This window comes from Sphaeramia orbicularis, chromosome 10 (genome assembly GCF_902148855.1).
Source record: "Sphaeramia orbicularis chromosome 10, fSphaOr1.1, whole genome shotgun sequence".
NCBI classification, from domain to species: Eukaryota; Metazoa; Chordata; class Actinopteri; order Kurtiformes; family Apogonidae; genus Sphaeramia; species Sphaeramia orbicularis.
Genome location: NC_043966.1, coordinates 14,321,606 through 14,339,858, shown reverse-complemented (window position 1 = coordinate 14,339,858; position 18,253 = coordinate 14,321,606). Strand labels below are relative to the sequence as shown.

The following is an 18,253-nucleotide window of genomic DNA, read 5'->3' as shown; positions in this document are numbered from 1 at the left end:
ATATTAGAAAAAATATATATTTTTATGCATATGTTGAGCATTCATCTTGGACATCTTCATTAATAAAAATATGGAAAACATTTATTTGGTTACATTCTGTTATATTGCAGACCTAAAGGGATATATTACACTGTATATGGTTTAAAAAATTGTGATTAAATGCTTGTTGAGTTTATAAATGCAAACGTTATTGGATCAATATCCATGAAACACTTAGACTTCAAGTCTCTGATCAGAATCATTTCAATCAGACTGAAGAAATGTGGGACCAAGTATCAAACAATGACCACTTCTACTTTTTATCATTAGTAACTGTCACATTTTTTGTTACTTATTTAAGGTTCTGAATGCAGAAATGTGCCTGTAGTGGAGTATTTTCACAGGATGTTATTAGTACTTTTGCAAAAGAATCTCAATATTTGGGCATGGTCATGAGGTTACGTAGGGTAAAAGAAATTCAGATGATAATGAGTGGGCCTACATTTACCTGGTGTATAAGTGTAATACAAGGATGGAAAGGGTATTTCTAGTACTTTGAGGCCATGCAAAGACATTTGTCAATTTCAGCCATTTTCACTGAATTCTTTGTGAAAAACATTTCGGTTACGTAGGGGAAAAAAAAAACTACACCAAAAATGGACAAATTATTCAGCATATCGAAAGTTGCTGTTTTTACTTGAAGTTGCCAAAATTGACATGACCATAGTGTCAGGTATATTGTTGATTGAAACTCCTGCAATTTTGGTGAAAAAAAAAAAAAATCGGTCTAAGATTGGAGGATATCAATATGAAGGGAATGTTACGGAGGGTAAATTCTCAAGTCCTCGAGGCTGGTAATCAAAATTATCTATCAAGCACAAATAATTTAATGTTATCCAAATATCATGCTTGCAGTGAATAATTATAAGTATCAATAATGTTTAAAACCTATAGTCATTAAGGTTGACGTATAAACCAGTACTCTCTTGGACAAGTAAAGTATGAGACAAAAAATTTAAACGTGAACGTCAAATATAGTCTTTTAAAACAACGAAACTCAGTCAGATCTTTTTTTTTTTTTTTTTTTTTTTTTTTAAACATCATTTAGGGACAGTGAAGTTGGTTTTCAGACTCCCAAACAGTTATGTATCAGCTACAAATGACAAAATAAATCCATCTTAAATTTTTTTGTCCCCCAACCTGTTCATAGTCCCCTGACTGTGTTCATTTGTTACACATTCTCTTAGAACGGAACAGTGACAGATCCTCATACTGTTTAAGTGCAGCAGACACAAAGACAAATGTAAGTATTTAGTCAGTTTTTCAGACATGAGTGTAAACAGTAGCTTTTTAGAACCAGTACTGAGGTGTTTCAGCACTTTCCTTGATTCAGTGACCCTGTGGTCAGTTCGTTGCTCTGTGCTGATATTTGCGGTAAGCAGACACACACACACCCACACACACACACACACCTACACACACACACACACACACACACACACACACTTATCATCACTTCTGTGAAACTATTCGCCTGCTGCTTTCAAATGTCAGATTTTGGCCGAGAAACAAAAGAAAGTCTGATTTCCTTCTTGTGCATAAACAGCTGTTTCTAATACTCACTGAAGGTGGTTTTCATTAACAGCCACTCAGCGCAATCAGAGCTTTTTCCAGCCATGTCCAGGCATGTTTTTAACTTTACTTATCAGGTGAACATACTTATTGTTTTCTGGCAATATTCAGTACTTTGACATATTCACACATGCAGCACTAAGTGGATTCAGTACAGAGTTCAGCGTGAGGACCAGCACATTACCTTTACTCTGAGCACAGTTTTCACCACTTTAGCACAGCCTTCATGCACTCAAACCTGGAACTGAACCTAAAATAAAGACTAGTGGCTTGAATTCAGACTTTTCAGATATTTAGGATCTTGAAACCCTCCAAGAATGAAACAAAGAAAATGTCACATGAAATTTGTCTAAATAGCACATTTAAGTTGTTTTTTTTTTCTTAATTGAAAATGATCTTATTTATAATAGGCAGAACTGCTAATATTATAACTGACCTCATGTAATTATACCACTGCTTAGCCAAAAAAAAAGCCCTACATCAAATCTGTCATTAGAGCTTTGGCATTGATTCCAGGACACATTCACCCTGGCTTTGTTTACGCTACACAATATGTCACATTTACTTCTTTCCATGGTTGTGTTCACTTCTTTGCCAAGATCTTGTATTGATGATGGACAGTTGGACCACTGTGCTAAGTCTTCTCCAACACATTCTAAAGATTCTCAAAGGGGTTCAGGTCTGGACTCTACAGTGTCCAATCCATGTGTGAAAATGATGTTTCATGCACCTGAACTAATCCTTCACTATTTGAGCCTGATACTCTGTTCAAACTGATGGCTGATTAAGAAATGAAAAGCTACTCACTGCATCATTTAGTTCAAAAACCTGCTGCAGCTGAAACATATTAATCACTGCAGTAATTATCCAATGGAGGGATCTTACCCATTAGTTTAGTTAAACCCAGGTGAGACCTCTTTTTTAGGCAGCGATTGAATCTAATGCTACCCTCATGTGCTATCGGAAAAATGAGCCTTTCCACTTATGAATTAAAAATTACCAGTCTGTTGTGTTCAAGTGCTTTTGTTAGTGATATTCAGTACACAGATTTCTTTTCCGATTCGATACTGAGTAAAATTCAAGCTGGTATCAGTGATACCGATCCGATACTGATACTTTGTACAAATACACTTAATGTCTGGAAAATAAAAAACAAATAATGTATTTCAAACCATAACTTCTTACAGAATACAAGACATGAGAGTAATTATTGTTTAATTATTAAGAAAACTTGCATATTAATTTAGGTTACCTGAACGTGTTAACATGAAAATACTGAACATGTACACTTCGGGGGCGGCCATGGCTCAGGTGGTAGAGCAGGTTGTCCAATAACCGAAGGGTTGGCGGTTCGAACCCTGCCCTTACCTAGTCAGTCCATTGTATCCTTGGGCAAGACACTTCTCCCTCCTTACCTCCAGTGCCACTCACACTGGTGTATGAATGCGTGTGAATGTTTGGTGGTGGTTGGAGGGGCCATAGCTGCGAATGGGCAGCCATGCTTCTGTCAGTCTTCCCCAGGGCAACTGTGGCTACATATGTAGTTTACCACCACCAGAGGGAGAATGTGAGAGCGAATGAATAATGGATCAATAATGTAAAGTGCTTTGGGTGTGTAGAAAAGCGCTATATAAAATCCAATCCATTATTATTATTCAGCAAAACCATCTAACATTGACACTTTCCCTCATTCACAAGTTTTTGTTTCAAAAAGTTTATGGTGTTGCCACACCTCCCCACTGTTTTCCCACAAATATCACAAGCCGCATCTTAGCTGTTTGTGGAGCTAAAATAGCTCAACACATGACTCTTTTTTTGTTCTGCCATTTTTTTCTACAGACTGAGTCAGAGTTGACTGACTGTGAAGTGTGACACAGTACACACTCACCCAGGTGGAAGAAGTAGTTCCCACCAGTCGTGTTTCATTTAGCCAAATCCCAATCATTTAGCTACTTTCCACTGTGTTCCTGATATACATTACCTCAAATGGCCAAAGTATCAAAAGTATCGATAGGCTAGTTTGATTTATGAATTGATTCTAGAGTGTAGATATCTGGTATCAGAGATATAGATATTTCAGTACTGATCCACTTTTGTTGTCGTAGCAAATTGATAAATAGCTGACACACAATTTGTCATGACCTGCTACTTGGGTAAAACAATTTTGGACATGCAGATTCATCTGCTACAGCATTTTTTTGTTTTTTGGTGGGGGGTTTTTGCTAATTGTGTATGCTAGAAATGTGCAAAATCATCAGCTAATAATAGCAGAACGTTAATAAACTATCATTCACGATGAATCACTTGTTGCTCTCCACCATGTTGAAAAGTTCAAAGGTTATTTCATTTCGTACCTCATGTGTCAACATTTTTTCCCAATTCTCCAGGGAAACTATGACGTGAGGATAACAGGATGACAGGATAGCAGAATAACTTTGCACTGGAGGTCTACTTCAGTACATCTCAGATCAAATATTGGCGTTTTTACTTCACATTTGTCTGACAGGTTTGGATACTTCTGAGAGTACAATTTTTCTTTAACTTCCTATTGCATGTGTAAACAAAATATTTATATTTAACCTTTCTTAAGTGATTTATCACCATTTAATGTAATATTATCCTCTTTATTTTGAGGGTTTTTTTTCAATGTAAATCATGTATTTTCCTATATTTAACTTCGTGATTGTGTAGATCAGGGGTATTCATTTCCGGTCCTCGAGGGCCGATATCCTGCATGTTTTAGATCTTTCCCTCTTCCAGCACACCTGGTTTAATTAATGATCAGCTCATCATCAAGCTCTGCAGAAGCCTGATAATGATGTAATGGCTTCCAGGTGTGCTGGAAGAGGAAACTACATAAAACATGCAGGATACCAGCCTCCAAGGACCAGATCTGAATACCCCTGGTGTAGATGTTCATAAAATCTCAGAGTAAATTCAAAGGTTATGATATGATTATTATTATGATAACAGAGAAAACTGTGTTCTGGTATGAGCTTCTGTTGAAAGTTTGGAATATCAGTACTGTATAGAAACTAAGTAAACATCTACAGGATTAAAATGCAACAAACACAATACAGTATTAGTATGAATCCAAAACATCATATAGGAAAGTACGGTGACAAGGCATTTTTCTCATAATATTTATTTCGTTTTAAGTTTTGCAAAACTTCTACATAGTACTTCTGTAAAACATCAGAATTCCTTTTACACCACTGCCTTCCAGGGCCTACTGCTGAAAATTTATCTTAATTAAATTCAGGACAAAACATGACAAACTGATTACATCCTGTTTTCCACCACGAGTTACATGTTCCACACCACCTGCAGTAAAACACCAGATGGTGCTAGAGATTAAAATACACCCAAATCTGTTTTGTGTGGCTACACTATACATCCCGTAGTCCAACACAAACAGGAGTCTCATTTTTGAGTGATTTTCCAAATCAATATTTAATCAAGTCACAGCCTTGGTATGTAGTGTTGTGCTGTGCGATTTTCCTGCATTGTCTCACGTAATGTGTAGACTGTTGTTTCTAGTCAGATAATGCATAATGTATCACCCATACTGTTGCAGAGCGGTAATGTAAATTATCCACATAAATCATTCATCATTTTCAAGCACTGCTCCATCAAAATGTACAATTGAGCCCTGGTTCTTCAGTCTATGGTGGTAAAGTGCTTATGAACTCTGTCCTGTAATGTAAAGGATCAATATCATAAAAGTTTTGATATGACGGCTCTACTTCAAACATCTGCTTCATATTTCTCCACCATAATCAGTGTGTTTGGCTCTTCTCTTTAATACTACAAAGACTGAGCTTTGATAACCAAACAGCTCAGCACCAAGTCAGGGCTGCATTTCTATCAACTGTCTATCGAGGTCTAGATAAAAATAGTATTTGCAATTATCCAAGGCACATTTGCCAAGTGATGGTGTTCCTGTTAACTGTCTTCTCTCATTAGACTTTCAGATACATCCTTCTAATGTTTTTTTGAGGGCCTTTTATTAGACATGATCTTTAACATTAATAATCTTTGAGTAATAGGAAGAAAACTCCAAGGCATTCTCTTTAAGCATTAAAATACCTTTATTCTCGTGGCATTTTCATATATAGACCATAAAAAACACTTCAGCACATTGAACACTGCTCAGTTGGCATGTTCCCACTGGTCAGGACCTGCTTTTAAAGAACCTACAGTTTCCCAGGCTTCTGTTTTGTTTGACTTCCTGATGACGGGTTAAAGCCGATACACGTTGACGTGTTTTTTAAGATCTATATATGACCATGCCATGAGAATAAACACATTTTAATGCTTAAAGAGAGTGCCTTGGAGTTTTCTTCCTGTTTGTCATCTACTTTATGAATCCCTTTTTCCAAAGAGCACCTTGAACAAAATCTTTTTTGGGTCCTAGAAGCATTCCTTCACATGATTTTTTTAATCTTTGAGGAAATGTTTAAAATGCTTTTTTTCTTCTTTCTTATACAGTGACTGTCAGTCCTTTGCAGTATACTGTCACATGGTGCAAAATGTAAAAAAAAACACTGTGGAACTTTGATGAGGAGTCTGGATACAGAAAGAATAAAAAAATAAATCAATAAAGTGCATCTAAATTACAACGATGGGAAAGCTTCCCTACTTAGTTCTGCACTAATCTGCATAGAAAGATGTATGAAACACTATAAAGTATCAAGGTTTGAAACACTAACAACAATCATGAAATAACTCTGTTTGCAAAAGTTTTTGTTTAAAATATTCCAAATATATGAGATCTCTAAGCTAATTATATAACCTACACAAGTATGACATTTTGTTCTGATATTGATTTTATCCACAAGTTACTCAGATAAGAAAAGTAAACAGTAAAACAGAATTTCCCTAACTCTTAGCAACTTAATGTGAGAATATTTGCAAAAGAGATATCATACTGTGAGGCCTAGAGATCATTTGACCAAGAACAACAACTGTTTTTCAGCTTAAACATCCATGAGAAGATCAAATTCCATAACGATAACTCGGCTTGTTTGTCCAGATGAAGTACCTCTTCCAGTCTGCAGGTTGTGCTGTTGCACCACCTCCCTGTCCTCCAGTAGCAGTAGAAGGACTTGAAGAGGTCTTGTTTGCTTGCCGACTGGCCCGGTATCCACCTGGAAGTGGTACAAAAGCACAGTTGTGCAGGAAGCTTCTGCAATTTCCTCCCTCTTGCGTCACAAACGCATTACTGTGCCTCTCACCCAAACCACAACCACATGGGACCCGGTGCAGCCCTGGAATTTTCCCACTGACAAAAACACATTAACTATGCACAGCTCAGAGCTGACTGGATCTTTGGGTCGAGCTGTTGCAGTGATTCCCTCGATGAATGAGTCTCTTCTTAGCAGCACCTGTCATATGTTTACATGAACAAACGCAGTACAGTGCCTGTCAAGAGCCGCCGTGCTTTATAACCTAGATTAAAATCTGGCCACTGAGGACTATTTCCAGAAATGATGTAAACTTGTTCTTTATGGTTGTGCTAAACTACTGTATCTTACATGTGGATATGGTTTGTGCGTCTGCATTACAGTTTACGAGCTTAAAAAACAATCCAAATCCTCATCTTACTAGTTAACTTTTCACTTTTTGATATGTTGAATGAAAACATATGGAGGGAAAGTCTGTCTTCTTCACATTATTCCTGCTCTCTTTTCATTTCCAGAAATATTAAGCTCATTACTAACAGCTTTTTATATAAACAGACCAAATTTTGTTGAAAAGAAGTGCTTTATTTAAAACATTTTTCCTGGAACTTACACAGAAACTTTCTCAGTGACTCATAATAGCGTCATCTTTGGTGTCAGGTACACAATACTTGAGATTGTGTAACACTACTTCCAAACCATAGAAAACTGCAATTTAAAGAGAAATAAAGCATCCATTATAGTGTTATAGAGTTCAGTTTACAGTTTGGTTAAACCATGAGCTTTGGTGCTATTGTTTGCTCCACCTACAGAGAAATAAATCTTGCAAGATTCCCTGAAACCAATAGTAATGTTTTCTATGGTTTTACCCAGGAACAATCTGAAGTGTGTGGAAAAGACCACCTCTGGCAGTTTTAATCCACTGCATTATTAAATAAGAGAAGATAGGGGGGAAAAAAACAGATCAATTTACCACTTGGACGGTGATCAATGTAGCAACCCGAAGACAAGAGGGGGAAAAAAACAACCCTGGGCCATTTTTAATGAACATTTATTCTACAGGTATTAAGTAGATATGAATGAAGACAAATTGTTGTGCATAAAACAGAACATATTCCTTCTCAAACCTGGGAACGTTTGTCCGGGTGGACTGTTTGGAAATGGAAAAGCAATATCTGTGAGGAATTCAACCAATCTGTTCCTTCAAAGACAGTAAAATACAACACAATAAGTGGTTCAATAGACCCGTTTGTGGAATTCTTCATTAGTCATTGCTGCCACAGACTAATCTAATAGAATACTTGATGTTTGCCAGTTCTATAACTGCATACATAACATGCAAATGGGTGACAAATTAAAGGAAAAACTAATGTATAGTGTTGTAGCCAAGACTCGTATCAAAACCAAGATTTGACCAAGATTTGGGGGTCAAGAACAAGTCAAGACCCAGACCAGACCAGATTCACAACAAGTACAAAACTAGTGATTAGCAGAACGAAGCCGCCTCTGGATGGACGAATCAATAACTGGTGAAAAAAAAAAAAGTTTTACGCCTTAAAGAAATGTTTTAAAGATTTTTACAAACTAAAGTAAAAATAAATAAATGCGCATGAAATGGAATGATATCCCTACAGCTGTGGCAATCCAATCCAATCTACCAGGATAAAGTGTTTTTTTCAAGTGTTGCTTTAGTGAACATCTGTATCCTGTATAGAGGTGTTTTCATTCCAGAAGGCACCAGTCTGGGTTTTCATTTATTTCCCCGCCTGCCTGTACTTCATACTGGTGCCATTTAAGAATAGAATGTATCTTAGCAATTTGATTAAATATGAAATACATGACAGATTTACATAATGTTCAGACACAGTTAAGCTAAAAGAAACTTTAGCTTTTATTTAAGTTTATCACCTACTGGATCATGTTTGTGTACATTTCTGATAACATAACACATATTACTCATTATTTTCATAAATTTTTTTTCTTCTGGAGAGTTTTTCTTGATTCAGAGGGTGTTGTTTACTGTACAGACTGTATGCCCACTTAGGGAATAATTTGGAGTAGTATTTTATTTTATTTTATTCTATTTTATTTTATTATATATCCTGGTGCTTGTTTTATTTATATTGCCAAATATTTTCCCCTATTTATTTTATAATATAGTGAATGTATTTACATATTGATTTGTGTTATTTTATATTTAGTTTGTATGGAGTTTTTTGTTTGTTTGTTTGTTTGTTTAGTTATTTATTTATTTGTCAACATTATCTAGGTTTTATGTTTGTCATGTGAAGGACATGTGGATGTGGATGTTTGTTTGAGATTGAGCTAAACTAATAAAACTAACGTGAATAGTCACTTTGTAGATGAATAAAGTTGTTACACAGGAACAAATTTAATGTTTATTTGTTGGATCTAGATGTAGTTTTGTCAAACTTTTGAGGAGATGAGCGATACCAAATCACCACCGGGTCCTAATGCCAGGTTTAAAGATGGTATCCCCTATACCTCGCTCTATGGAATGACTTTCATGCTTGGCTGCTGTCCAATTTTATCTCCAGGAGTTGCTAGGCGACAGAGACATCCTTATTGCAAGTGTATTCTGGGAAACGATGGGACCAATAAATGAATTTTCCAGATCTGTAACTTATAATCTGCTCTCAGCATTGTTATTATAAGGGTCAGTGAAAGACAGGAATGTTATGCAAATGTGCTCTTTTACTTTTGCAACATATAATGCACCTTGCAGCAATGTAGACAGATTATAGTATCTGAACAGAATAAGCACAGTTCCTCACCTGAGGAAGGATACATAAATTAAATGTGAGCCTTTGCTTTCAGACTGAGGAGTTAATTCTGTTATCTACTGTACGGCAGCCTTTTAAACAGGTGATAAGGAGCAGTGTGTATTAATGAATCCTTTAAGTCACGTTAACAGCAGAGGCAAAATGCTGCTGCAGAGTATTAGCTTAGGCTTTATCACCTGCCAGAGGGATCCACTTGTCTCATTCTTGGTGACATCTACTCAAGTCAACACCTGACTGATACGCTGCCCTTTAATTAAAACATTCCCTCACTTATCTCCTGTTTTCATATGAAGAACTCAGTGGAGATGTGACAAATGACGAAATGCCTCTGATCCTATCGTGGCTGCATTTCCACTTGAGGCGTGCAGATTTGATTTATGGAGATTTGTTGTAGGCACATAAAGCATATTGTATCAGTGTTATGAAAGAACTTGATATTAATGATTTAAATGAAACCATTTATACAGCTCGGCGTATCTGTAGAGATTGATGGATCATACCTGTAGATAAAAGGATGGATGTGGCTAAAATGGACACTTTGGGCCAGTCTTAAAGTGTATACTATATCATAATATCTATATCAACATACTTTTGTGTAAATACGTAGTAGAACACATATTTCCAGGTGCACAGCTTAGTATGTGAAAACATGTCAGTTTGGGGGCACGTAACCTTGGCAACCAGGAAACCTCACCCCTAACGGTATGCATATGATACAGACTGTACCAGCGTGTGCATGATACCACTGACTACTGGCTGCTAGGCTCCTCTGTGCACCGTCTGTCATGGTCTGTTGTCGTCACGACAGCAGTGCATTATGGGATTTATGCCTGTAACATGTCCAGACCAGGCATACTCTAAAACACTGTTGCCCATGAAGTTGTCATAATTTTGTTTTCAGGCACATTCTTCTTCTTCTTCCTATTTATACACATCAGTAATCACCTTTGACCTGGTACAATGATTACATACTGAGCCCTAGTTACACTTCATTGATCAAGAATAAATCATATTTTCACAATCATCTCATGAGAGGAGGCAGAAATATTTTATTCCAGCTTTATAGGCAACAGTATATTTACCCATAAATGCAATTCCCATATTATTGATTTCATATTAATGGTTTCATACATATAAAAATATTGCATATGGTTTTGGCAAACTAATTAGCATGTTACTATGCAATTATAGATACCACTGACTTTGACATTTGCATTTAAGACAATACTGATTCTGGTAAAACCTATCATATGAGATATGAATGTCAAATTCCAGGACAATAGATGGAAAATTAGCTTCACTGCTAAATCTGGTGCATCTTGTTCTTTATAACTAATGCCAATCCACACTGTCCTGTAACTAAATAAATAAATACAATTACAAATTAAAAGGTAAAATTAAATATTTGTAATATATAGTCTGCTAAAGAGTTAAAGTTGTTGAGCTCACATAAGCTGCTGTTTCACATGTCATTTTACGATGTGAAAATTTAGAGTCAAAGAGCATAAAAGGGTCTTTTAAAGGGGAAGAATGTCAGTATTACAGCACAAATTGGTTTGACATGCTGAACTTTTTGAGCCAGATTCATCACCACTTGCCAAAAGATGTTATCTGTACAAGAAGTCACTGTTTCGGTAAAGGCCAGAGGAAATTGAAATTAAATATACAAATGCCAAGAGGCGAAGATGTGAACAGAAAACAATTCCATGCCTTTATGCTGTTGACTGTCAAAGAATACTTAGAATATAATGGATTATCTGAGAGCAACCAGAGCAAGGCTGTGACTATAAACAGACAGTGTTTCAAATGCAAACAACATTTCAATAAATAAATACAAAAAAAAAAATCTCAATATGTACTGAATAAGTATTATTATAGGATATTACTGCAGATCTTCTATGGATACGCAACAGCGAGTTGGAGGATTATTTTAACTGACAGTACATCTGCACCACTGAAACAGCCCCCGAGAAATAAGCTGATCATGCTGTGAAAGAAACTTAATAACCTGTCTGCCTCACTTAAACAGAAACGAGTTTTGGTTTCAAATAAATCCTTTGTGAAATTTCAATTACAGCATCAAAGCTGTAATCTGCCCTCAGAGGGACAGGGCTGTTATTGTAAAGCCCAGTGAACGGTCAGCACCATGATGTTGACTCGTCATTATGATTTCCTTCCACACCAGCAGCTTTGAATAACACACTAAATATAGGAAGTGTCACAAAACAGGTATGAGTGTTTTTGTAATACCTTTTGTCACCACAGGGGGTAGTGTTGCTATGAAACTACACCCAGACTCCAACCACTTTGTTTGTTTGCTTTTTTTCCTCTTTCAATTTTAAAATCATACTTTCACCAAATCACACATAAGCCATCTATGTATTTTAGGGCTGAAGATGATATCCTCTTTACCTCGCTCTGTGAAATGACTCTCATGCTCAGCTGCTGTCCAATTTTATCCCAAGGAGTTGCTAGGCGACAGGAGCATCCTTATTGTAAGTGTATTCTAGGAAATTATAGGACCAATAAATAATTCTGTAGGTCTGTAAGTTTTCGGTGACTTTCACAATGCATCATCAGGGTCAGAGGAAAAGAATTAGGAACCATAATCTCATTGGGTTGTGTTTTTATAGTCGGCTATTTGCTTTATCCTGCATGTGGAGCCACATACAGTGTCATTTAATACAAAGCAACTCATCTAGGGCAACACTTTTTAAGCAAACAGTATGCAATGGCACTAGGCTTCATTTATTTAAAAAAAAAATGCATTTGTGCAATTTGCATAATCAGTGCTATGTAAATGAGCCATTATCACACAGTTATTTTACAACAGTACCTGGAAAACATAAAATGTGGTGGAAAGGTTTCAGAACAAAAAATATTTGTACCCTAGATCTAAAACTGCATCAGAAAGGTCAATGAAAAGAAACCACAGTCATCACTGTCAGACTGAAATCTGCTGCAGTGATTCCCCCAGCAGAGATACTAGAGCCCTGCGACAAACTTTTCTAGTTCAAGTACAAGGTGGTTGACTAACAGCTCATTGTAAACATTCCGGTTTAACGGTATCTTTTAACAGAATCACATGTTCAGTAGTGGATCGATCACAGCCATTGTGTTTCTTCTGCAGAGAAATACTATCAATCAATTCCTTGAAGCATCACATTTATCAGAAGAGTCTATCTGATAGAGCTGGAGATGGTAGTAGTCTGAATCAGAGGTGGAGAACAACTGATGTACAGTACCTTAAGTAGACAAATTTAATCAGGAAACACTCTGCTTAGTCACCATGATGAGAAAACTCATGTTACACAACATTAGCCACATTTTAATCACCTGCAGTGGTGCTTCATTACGGGTGAACGCTAACACCTCATCAGTATTGTTACCCTTTAATTAGAATGTTTCCCTAACTCCCTGTTTTTATGTTTGTTCCAGAATGTTCAGAAAATTACCAGAGTCTTGTCTTGAAATGAACCTAATTCACATTGTTCTGCCCATTGCACTCGGCACAGCGGTGTGTTGTGTACACAGACTGTATATTCCATAAAACCCAACCAGCTAAGACATATTATATGATCATGAAAGATACATATCTCATAAATGGTGCAACTAACTAGATTATATGGGCTCTGTCTGCAGAGCGGCTAATGGAAGCTGCGGCACAGAGGGAATAAGACCTGTTAGCTGACTGTGTTTGCCTGAAATGCTAGCCCGCCAGGCTTTTTCACCACTGTTCTCACAGAGATAAATCCCTGTTGCACTTAGTAGTCATCCATTTTTAATGCCACAGCCTCAGCTGGTGAGATGCATGAAGACAGAGGAGGGGTAGGAAAGGGGAGGGAGGGGGGAGAGCCAAGGTGTAGATGACATCAGGCAGATGCTTCAGGCTAATGTATGTACACTTTTCTTGATGTGTTTTGCTGCTGTATACTCTGTGTCAGCAGCATTATGAATGTCTGAGGTTGTTCTGCTGGTAGACAGACCGCAGACAGTGAAGCCATTCATGAACTCATCGTATCTGGACTCTACTTATTGTTTGCTTCACTGATGGAGGACTTGAAACAAACCAAGCTGCTGTAGTAGGACATAAGCACTCGCAGCTGCACAACTGTGTACAGCTCTGACTTTTCCAAAAAAACAAGAAGCGGCAGCAAAGCTTCCTGTCCTGTTTTTGAGCCCTTAATATGTCTGCAGCAGCCATTCCACAGATGGCAGACGGAGAGGGCTGGGAGGGCCAGCTATTCAATCCACTTCAGAGCAAACATGATCTGTTTGAATGGTGAGGCATAAGCCAAGACATTCTTGTGTGGGCAGACCTCCCTAAAAACCTGCAAACAACTGTGGCACTGTGTTTGTCCTTCAGAGACAAATCTTTAAGATAGGAAGGCAGCTGATCTCTTTGAGTTTGTCCAAAAGCAAAGGTTAAACGAATGTTTTTATCTGGTAAATGTTATATTCATGAGAACTGAGCACTTTCAGTACTGAGCACATCTAATCATCAGTATTTGGTTTTACAGTCAGGAGGCCATTCCTGTTTGTTTTTTAGTTCTTGCTGCTTACTTTACTCAGTCAGTCGACAAATAAACACAACAGTCGGTTGAGAGTGTTTCATGCAGAATGTTTGTGTTGGAAAATGTTTTATATACCCTGTGAGTCAAAGTTGAGCAAACTCACTTAAGAACATGACCACATAGCTCAAAAATATTTGATAAGTTTTTATTTCTCTAGTGAATTCATATGTTGTTATTCTGCACAGCAGCATACAGGAAATTGTGGTAAAATATAAATAACAAAGTTCAACAGTGTTTCTTTTTCTCTTATTCATTTAATCAAAAACCTCTGTTAAAAGTGGCAAATTTTGTCAGCCTTTTTCAATATCCACTCTTGCACACTTCTCCAAAAATGTAACATTGAACAACTAAACTTTAAAAAGTATGGGCATAATCATTATTTACAGACAATCACCTTTTGGTGAACAATGCTTATAGCTTCTTGGAAATTCACTTCCATAATGTTAAATGCAACAAAATGAAAATACAATTATGTTATACAAAGATCAAAAATACTATCAAAACCCTTATTATAAATGGCAGCACTATATCAATAAACTGCTGTTGACATTTTACATGTAAGTACAAAATCCTGTTGAGGTAGTGCCCTCTGAAGTCACTTGTAATGTTAAAATACTGAATAAACATCACTTTATATACAATACAGCAAATCTCTCTTCTTTCTTCAATGCAATTGTATTCCTTTGGTAAACAAAACTGTCAGAAATGTGCAGTCCTGCAAGTGACACTTTCAATCATACATTCACAACATTTTTGCATCTTTTTTTTGGATTCTTCAGGAACAATATAATTCTGAAAACATGTTGTTGTTTACTAACATTCATTTGCTCTTTTTCACTCCTAGACAGAGTGAAAGGTAGATGGGACTCGACTCCACTTCATTTGCAGAGCAGATCTGCCCAGGAGACTCTCTGGTGAATATTTTGTCAGGGCAAAACAAAGCAAAACAGAACAAAAATATCACTATAGCACAAGAGAGACCTGACAGACAAAAGAAATCCAGTGTGTGGCCCTTACTTGGGAATGTAAACATAAAAACTGTAGGCTAGTATCTCTCATTTAAGCGTACTGACTGCTTGTAAAGTCAGATAACTTTCTCATCACATAGGCTATTGGAAAAGAGGTTTGGCTTGGCAACAATTGATTATAATGTTCCCCAGAGACTATGTGCCCTAAACAGAGGCTACATTGTCTTTTTTTCTTCCTGCCTCACAGATTGAATGTCAACTTTTCGAGCAAGTTGGAAAATATGTTGTGGAGTTTCTGGGCAGGCAGATGGATCAAAGAGTTCCTCCTCCAGTCAGACGCACACATGTATTCATTAATGACACATTCTTGAGCTTCTATCATGGCAAACATAACTTTGGTTTTCTAAGATGAGAAAGAAAATTGTAGCGAGCTTAGCTCACTGTACAAAAATACTTGGTAGAAATATGACATTCATACCCTTTGCCAATGTCAGTGTGTTTCCCTACATGACGAAAATACTTGTTTTTTTGTTGTTTTTTTTTTTTTAGAAATTTATTCACACTTGTGATTATTGATACATCTAGGTGTATTTATATGCACACGCTCAAATGACTATAAACTAGAAAGAAAAATAAATCCAATGTATAAAGCATAAAATTATTCTATGTGGATAAAGGAACTATAAAAATATAAGAGATCTTAGAGAGAGAGAGAGAAAAAAAAAAGATAAAAATCAATATGTTTATGAAACTGGGATAAAGGCAAGAGCCGAAATCAAAACAGTCATCTGGAAATTGTTCAGTGCAATTCAATTTACTTTATAGTCTTGTTTGTTTAGAATATTTTCATCCTCTTACCACCCACAGCCCTCCCTCCCTTTAATGGTCGCTGGGATGGCTGGTCTTTTGACAGTGGACAGTATTTTATCGTGTGGGCATTGTCCCCGTTGGCACTGCACAGGGGACAGGTATAAGCCCTCAGAATCGGGCACACAACCCTTCCGTCCGGGGTCTTCAGGACGTGGGAGCCGTACACTTCCTCGGGCGCTCCGTTATTTCGGCAGAAGACGCAGATTTTGGGCTCCTGCTTGCTCCTGGAAGCGGGTTTACGCATCTTCCTCTCCACGCCGAACAGATCGAACCCGGCGAAGCTCCCACTGAAGCCCACTTCGCGCTCCGGCAGCTGGACGCCGAGCTGGTTCTGGAAGGGGCTCAGGATAGAGAAACGCTCTTTCAAGTCCAGGATGGAGGCCGGTGGGGGGCTCCCGGACGGGCAGCAGCAGTCCAGGTGCCCGCTTTCCCCAACGCCGCCCGCGATTACGCACGGACACGCCGGGGAATCATCCAAGCCCAGGGTCGCCTTCAGGGACTCGGTGATGGAGTTGGGATTCTGAGGCATGCTGAGCTTATTATTCTTCGTAACCAAAGTCGTCAGCCCCAGATAGTCATTCCAGAAATTAAAAGTATAGTCATAGGGGCTGCGCGCATTCAAATAGTTGTGATTGAGAAAATCCATGGCCACTTCTGGTCGTCTGCTCTTTGTCAAAAGGTGAAACAACCAGTGTAATCCTTAAAGTCTTTGTAGCCAGAGTTCTTCTCCAGGACTGGTTCATGTACAGCGGTGTGATCTCCAGTGTTCCTGTTATGTTAGAGCGTCCAGCGAAAAGGCTTTCTGGTTATAAGGAGCAGGAGGGCGGGGCGCTCTCCCTTCAAAACCAAGTTTCTGATCAGGTTGAAAGCAGGCTCCTTTTCTTCAAAGCCACATTTGGACACATTTGTTTTTTGCGGGCAAGCGCTTTGTCCACATCAATCATCTTTCCGGGGTTTAAAGATTCACGCATTTTCAGAAAAAAAAAAAAGTTGTTGATAGTTAATGATTTGGACAAGTGCGCAGAGAAACAATTGCGCGCACAAAGCCTTACTGTAATTAATGACATTATTTCAACACGACTATCCTACCAATCAATTAGAGGAGGATAGCTTGGCTCTCGCGTCCCCCTCGGTACTAAAACATTACAATCCCGCATGTATCGTGATTCAATATCGTTAATCATTGTGCGTGAATGCCATCAACGCCAACTCAGGCGTTCACTCACTTTAACCCCTTGTGCGCCAGGAGCAGAGGGCCCTTTGTTCCATAACAGCCTGCCTGCAGTTGCTGTCCTCCCACTGCTCTGGTAGAAATAATCTGTGCGGATGATTCAGTTCATTGTTAAAATTCAGTCCATATCAGGCACCTTTTTCCAGAGCCCTAACACTTTCATATTTCTTCATACAGAGGAGGTTTGTGGATCAAGTTACTGAACCAGCAGGGGATTTTTTTTTTTTTTTTTAAGTAAAAGGCCAACTAACAGTTATGAGATTGTTTAAAAAATTAGACTTCCTTGCATGTCAATACAGCCATGATGACTGTTAATGATAATAGAATGAAGAATATACCATAAAAGCTGTTGTTCTCTGAGAAATGTCTATTGAAAATGTAACTGTAAATCTGTTCAGCACACTTTACTTGTCCAATAGTTCAACTGGCTGATGGGAAAAAAATGATTTGTGAAACTCATGCAACCCATTCAGGATTAAAAAAAGATTGGTTTGCACTCACAAAAACAAACTTAAATAAAAATCAAAACAGCCTTTCATGACATCTCATTATAGAAAAGTCTGTGTTTAGTTGTAAGATGTTGTCAAGCTTGAAATGAAAACCTCATAAAAGCCATGAAAACACCACAAACAGCCCAGTCAACTGTGACATAAGCACAACATGCAGAGCAGTTTTTCAACAGGGGGCAGCACAGTGCAATTACAGGTCAGTTCATTTTCACCAAAAGCCCCTTTCTTCCCTTCACTCCCCTGACTGTGAATGCCAAACAAAACCTACAGTAATGATGACCACTGGATGGAAGATGAAAGCCACGCATGGAGTTCCACAGGTCATTATTTCTGATTCTTCTGTGGAAACAATGGCCATTTGGAGAGGTTGAGACATAAACACAAGTGAATCAGATAGATTAAGTGAATTAAATTGGGATTTGTAATGCAAATAACAGACAATAACATGTCCAGATGAAGGTCTGATGAAAAATGTGGATAACTAATATGATATTATGTAAGAA

The 18,253-nt window shown here is 37.7% G+C and overlaps 1 protein-coding gene across 1 annotated transcript; it reads right to left on the bottom strand.

Moving 5' to 3' along the window:
* Positions 1-14,303: 14,303 nt before the first annotated feature.
* Positions 14,304-17,023, bottom strand: nanos1 (nanos homolog 1). The gene has a single exon (XM_030146051.1). It carries the CDS (start codon positions 16,654-16,656, stop codon positions 15,976-15,978), a length of 681 nt encoding a protein of 226 aa, XP_030001911.1. The 5' UTR covers positions 16,657-17,023; the 3' UTR covers positions 14,304-15,975.
* Between the last annotated feature and the right edge of the window lie 1,230 nt (positions 17,024-18,253).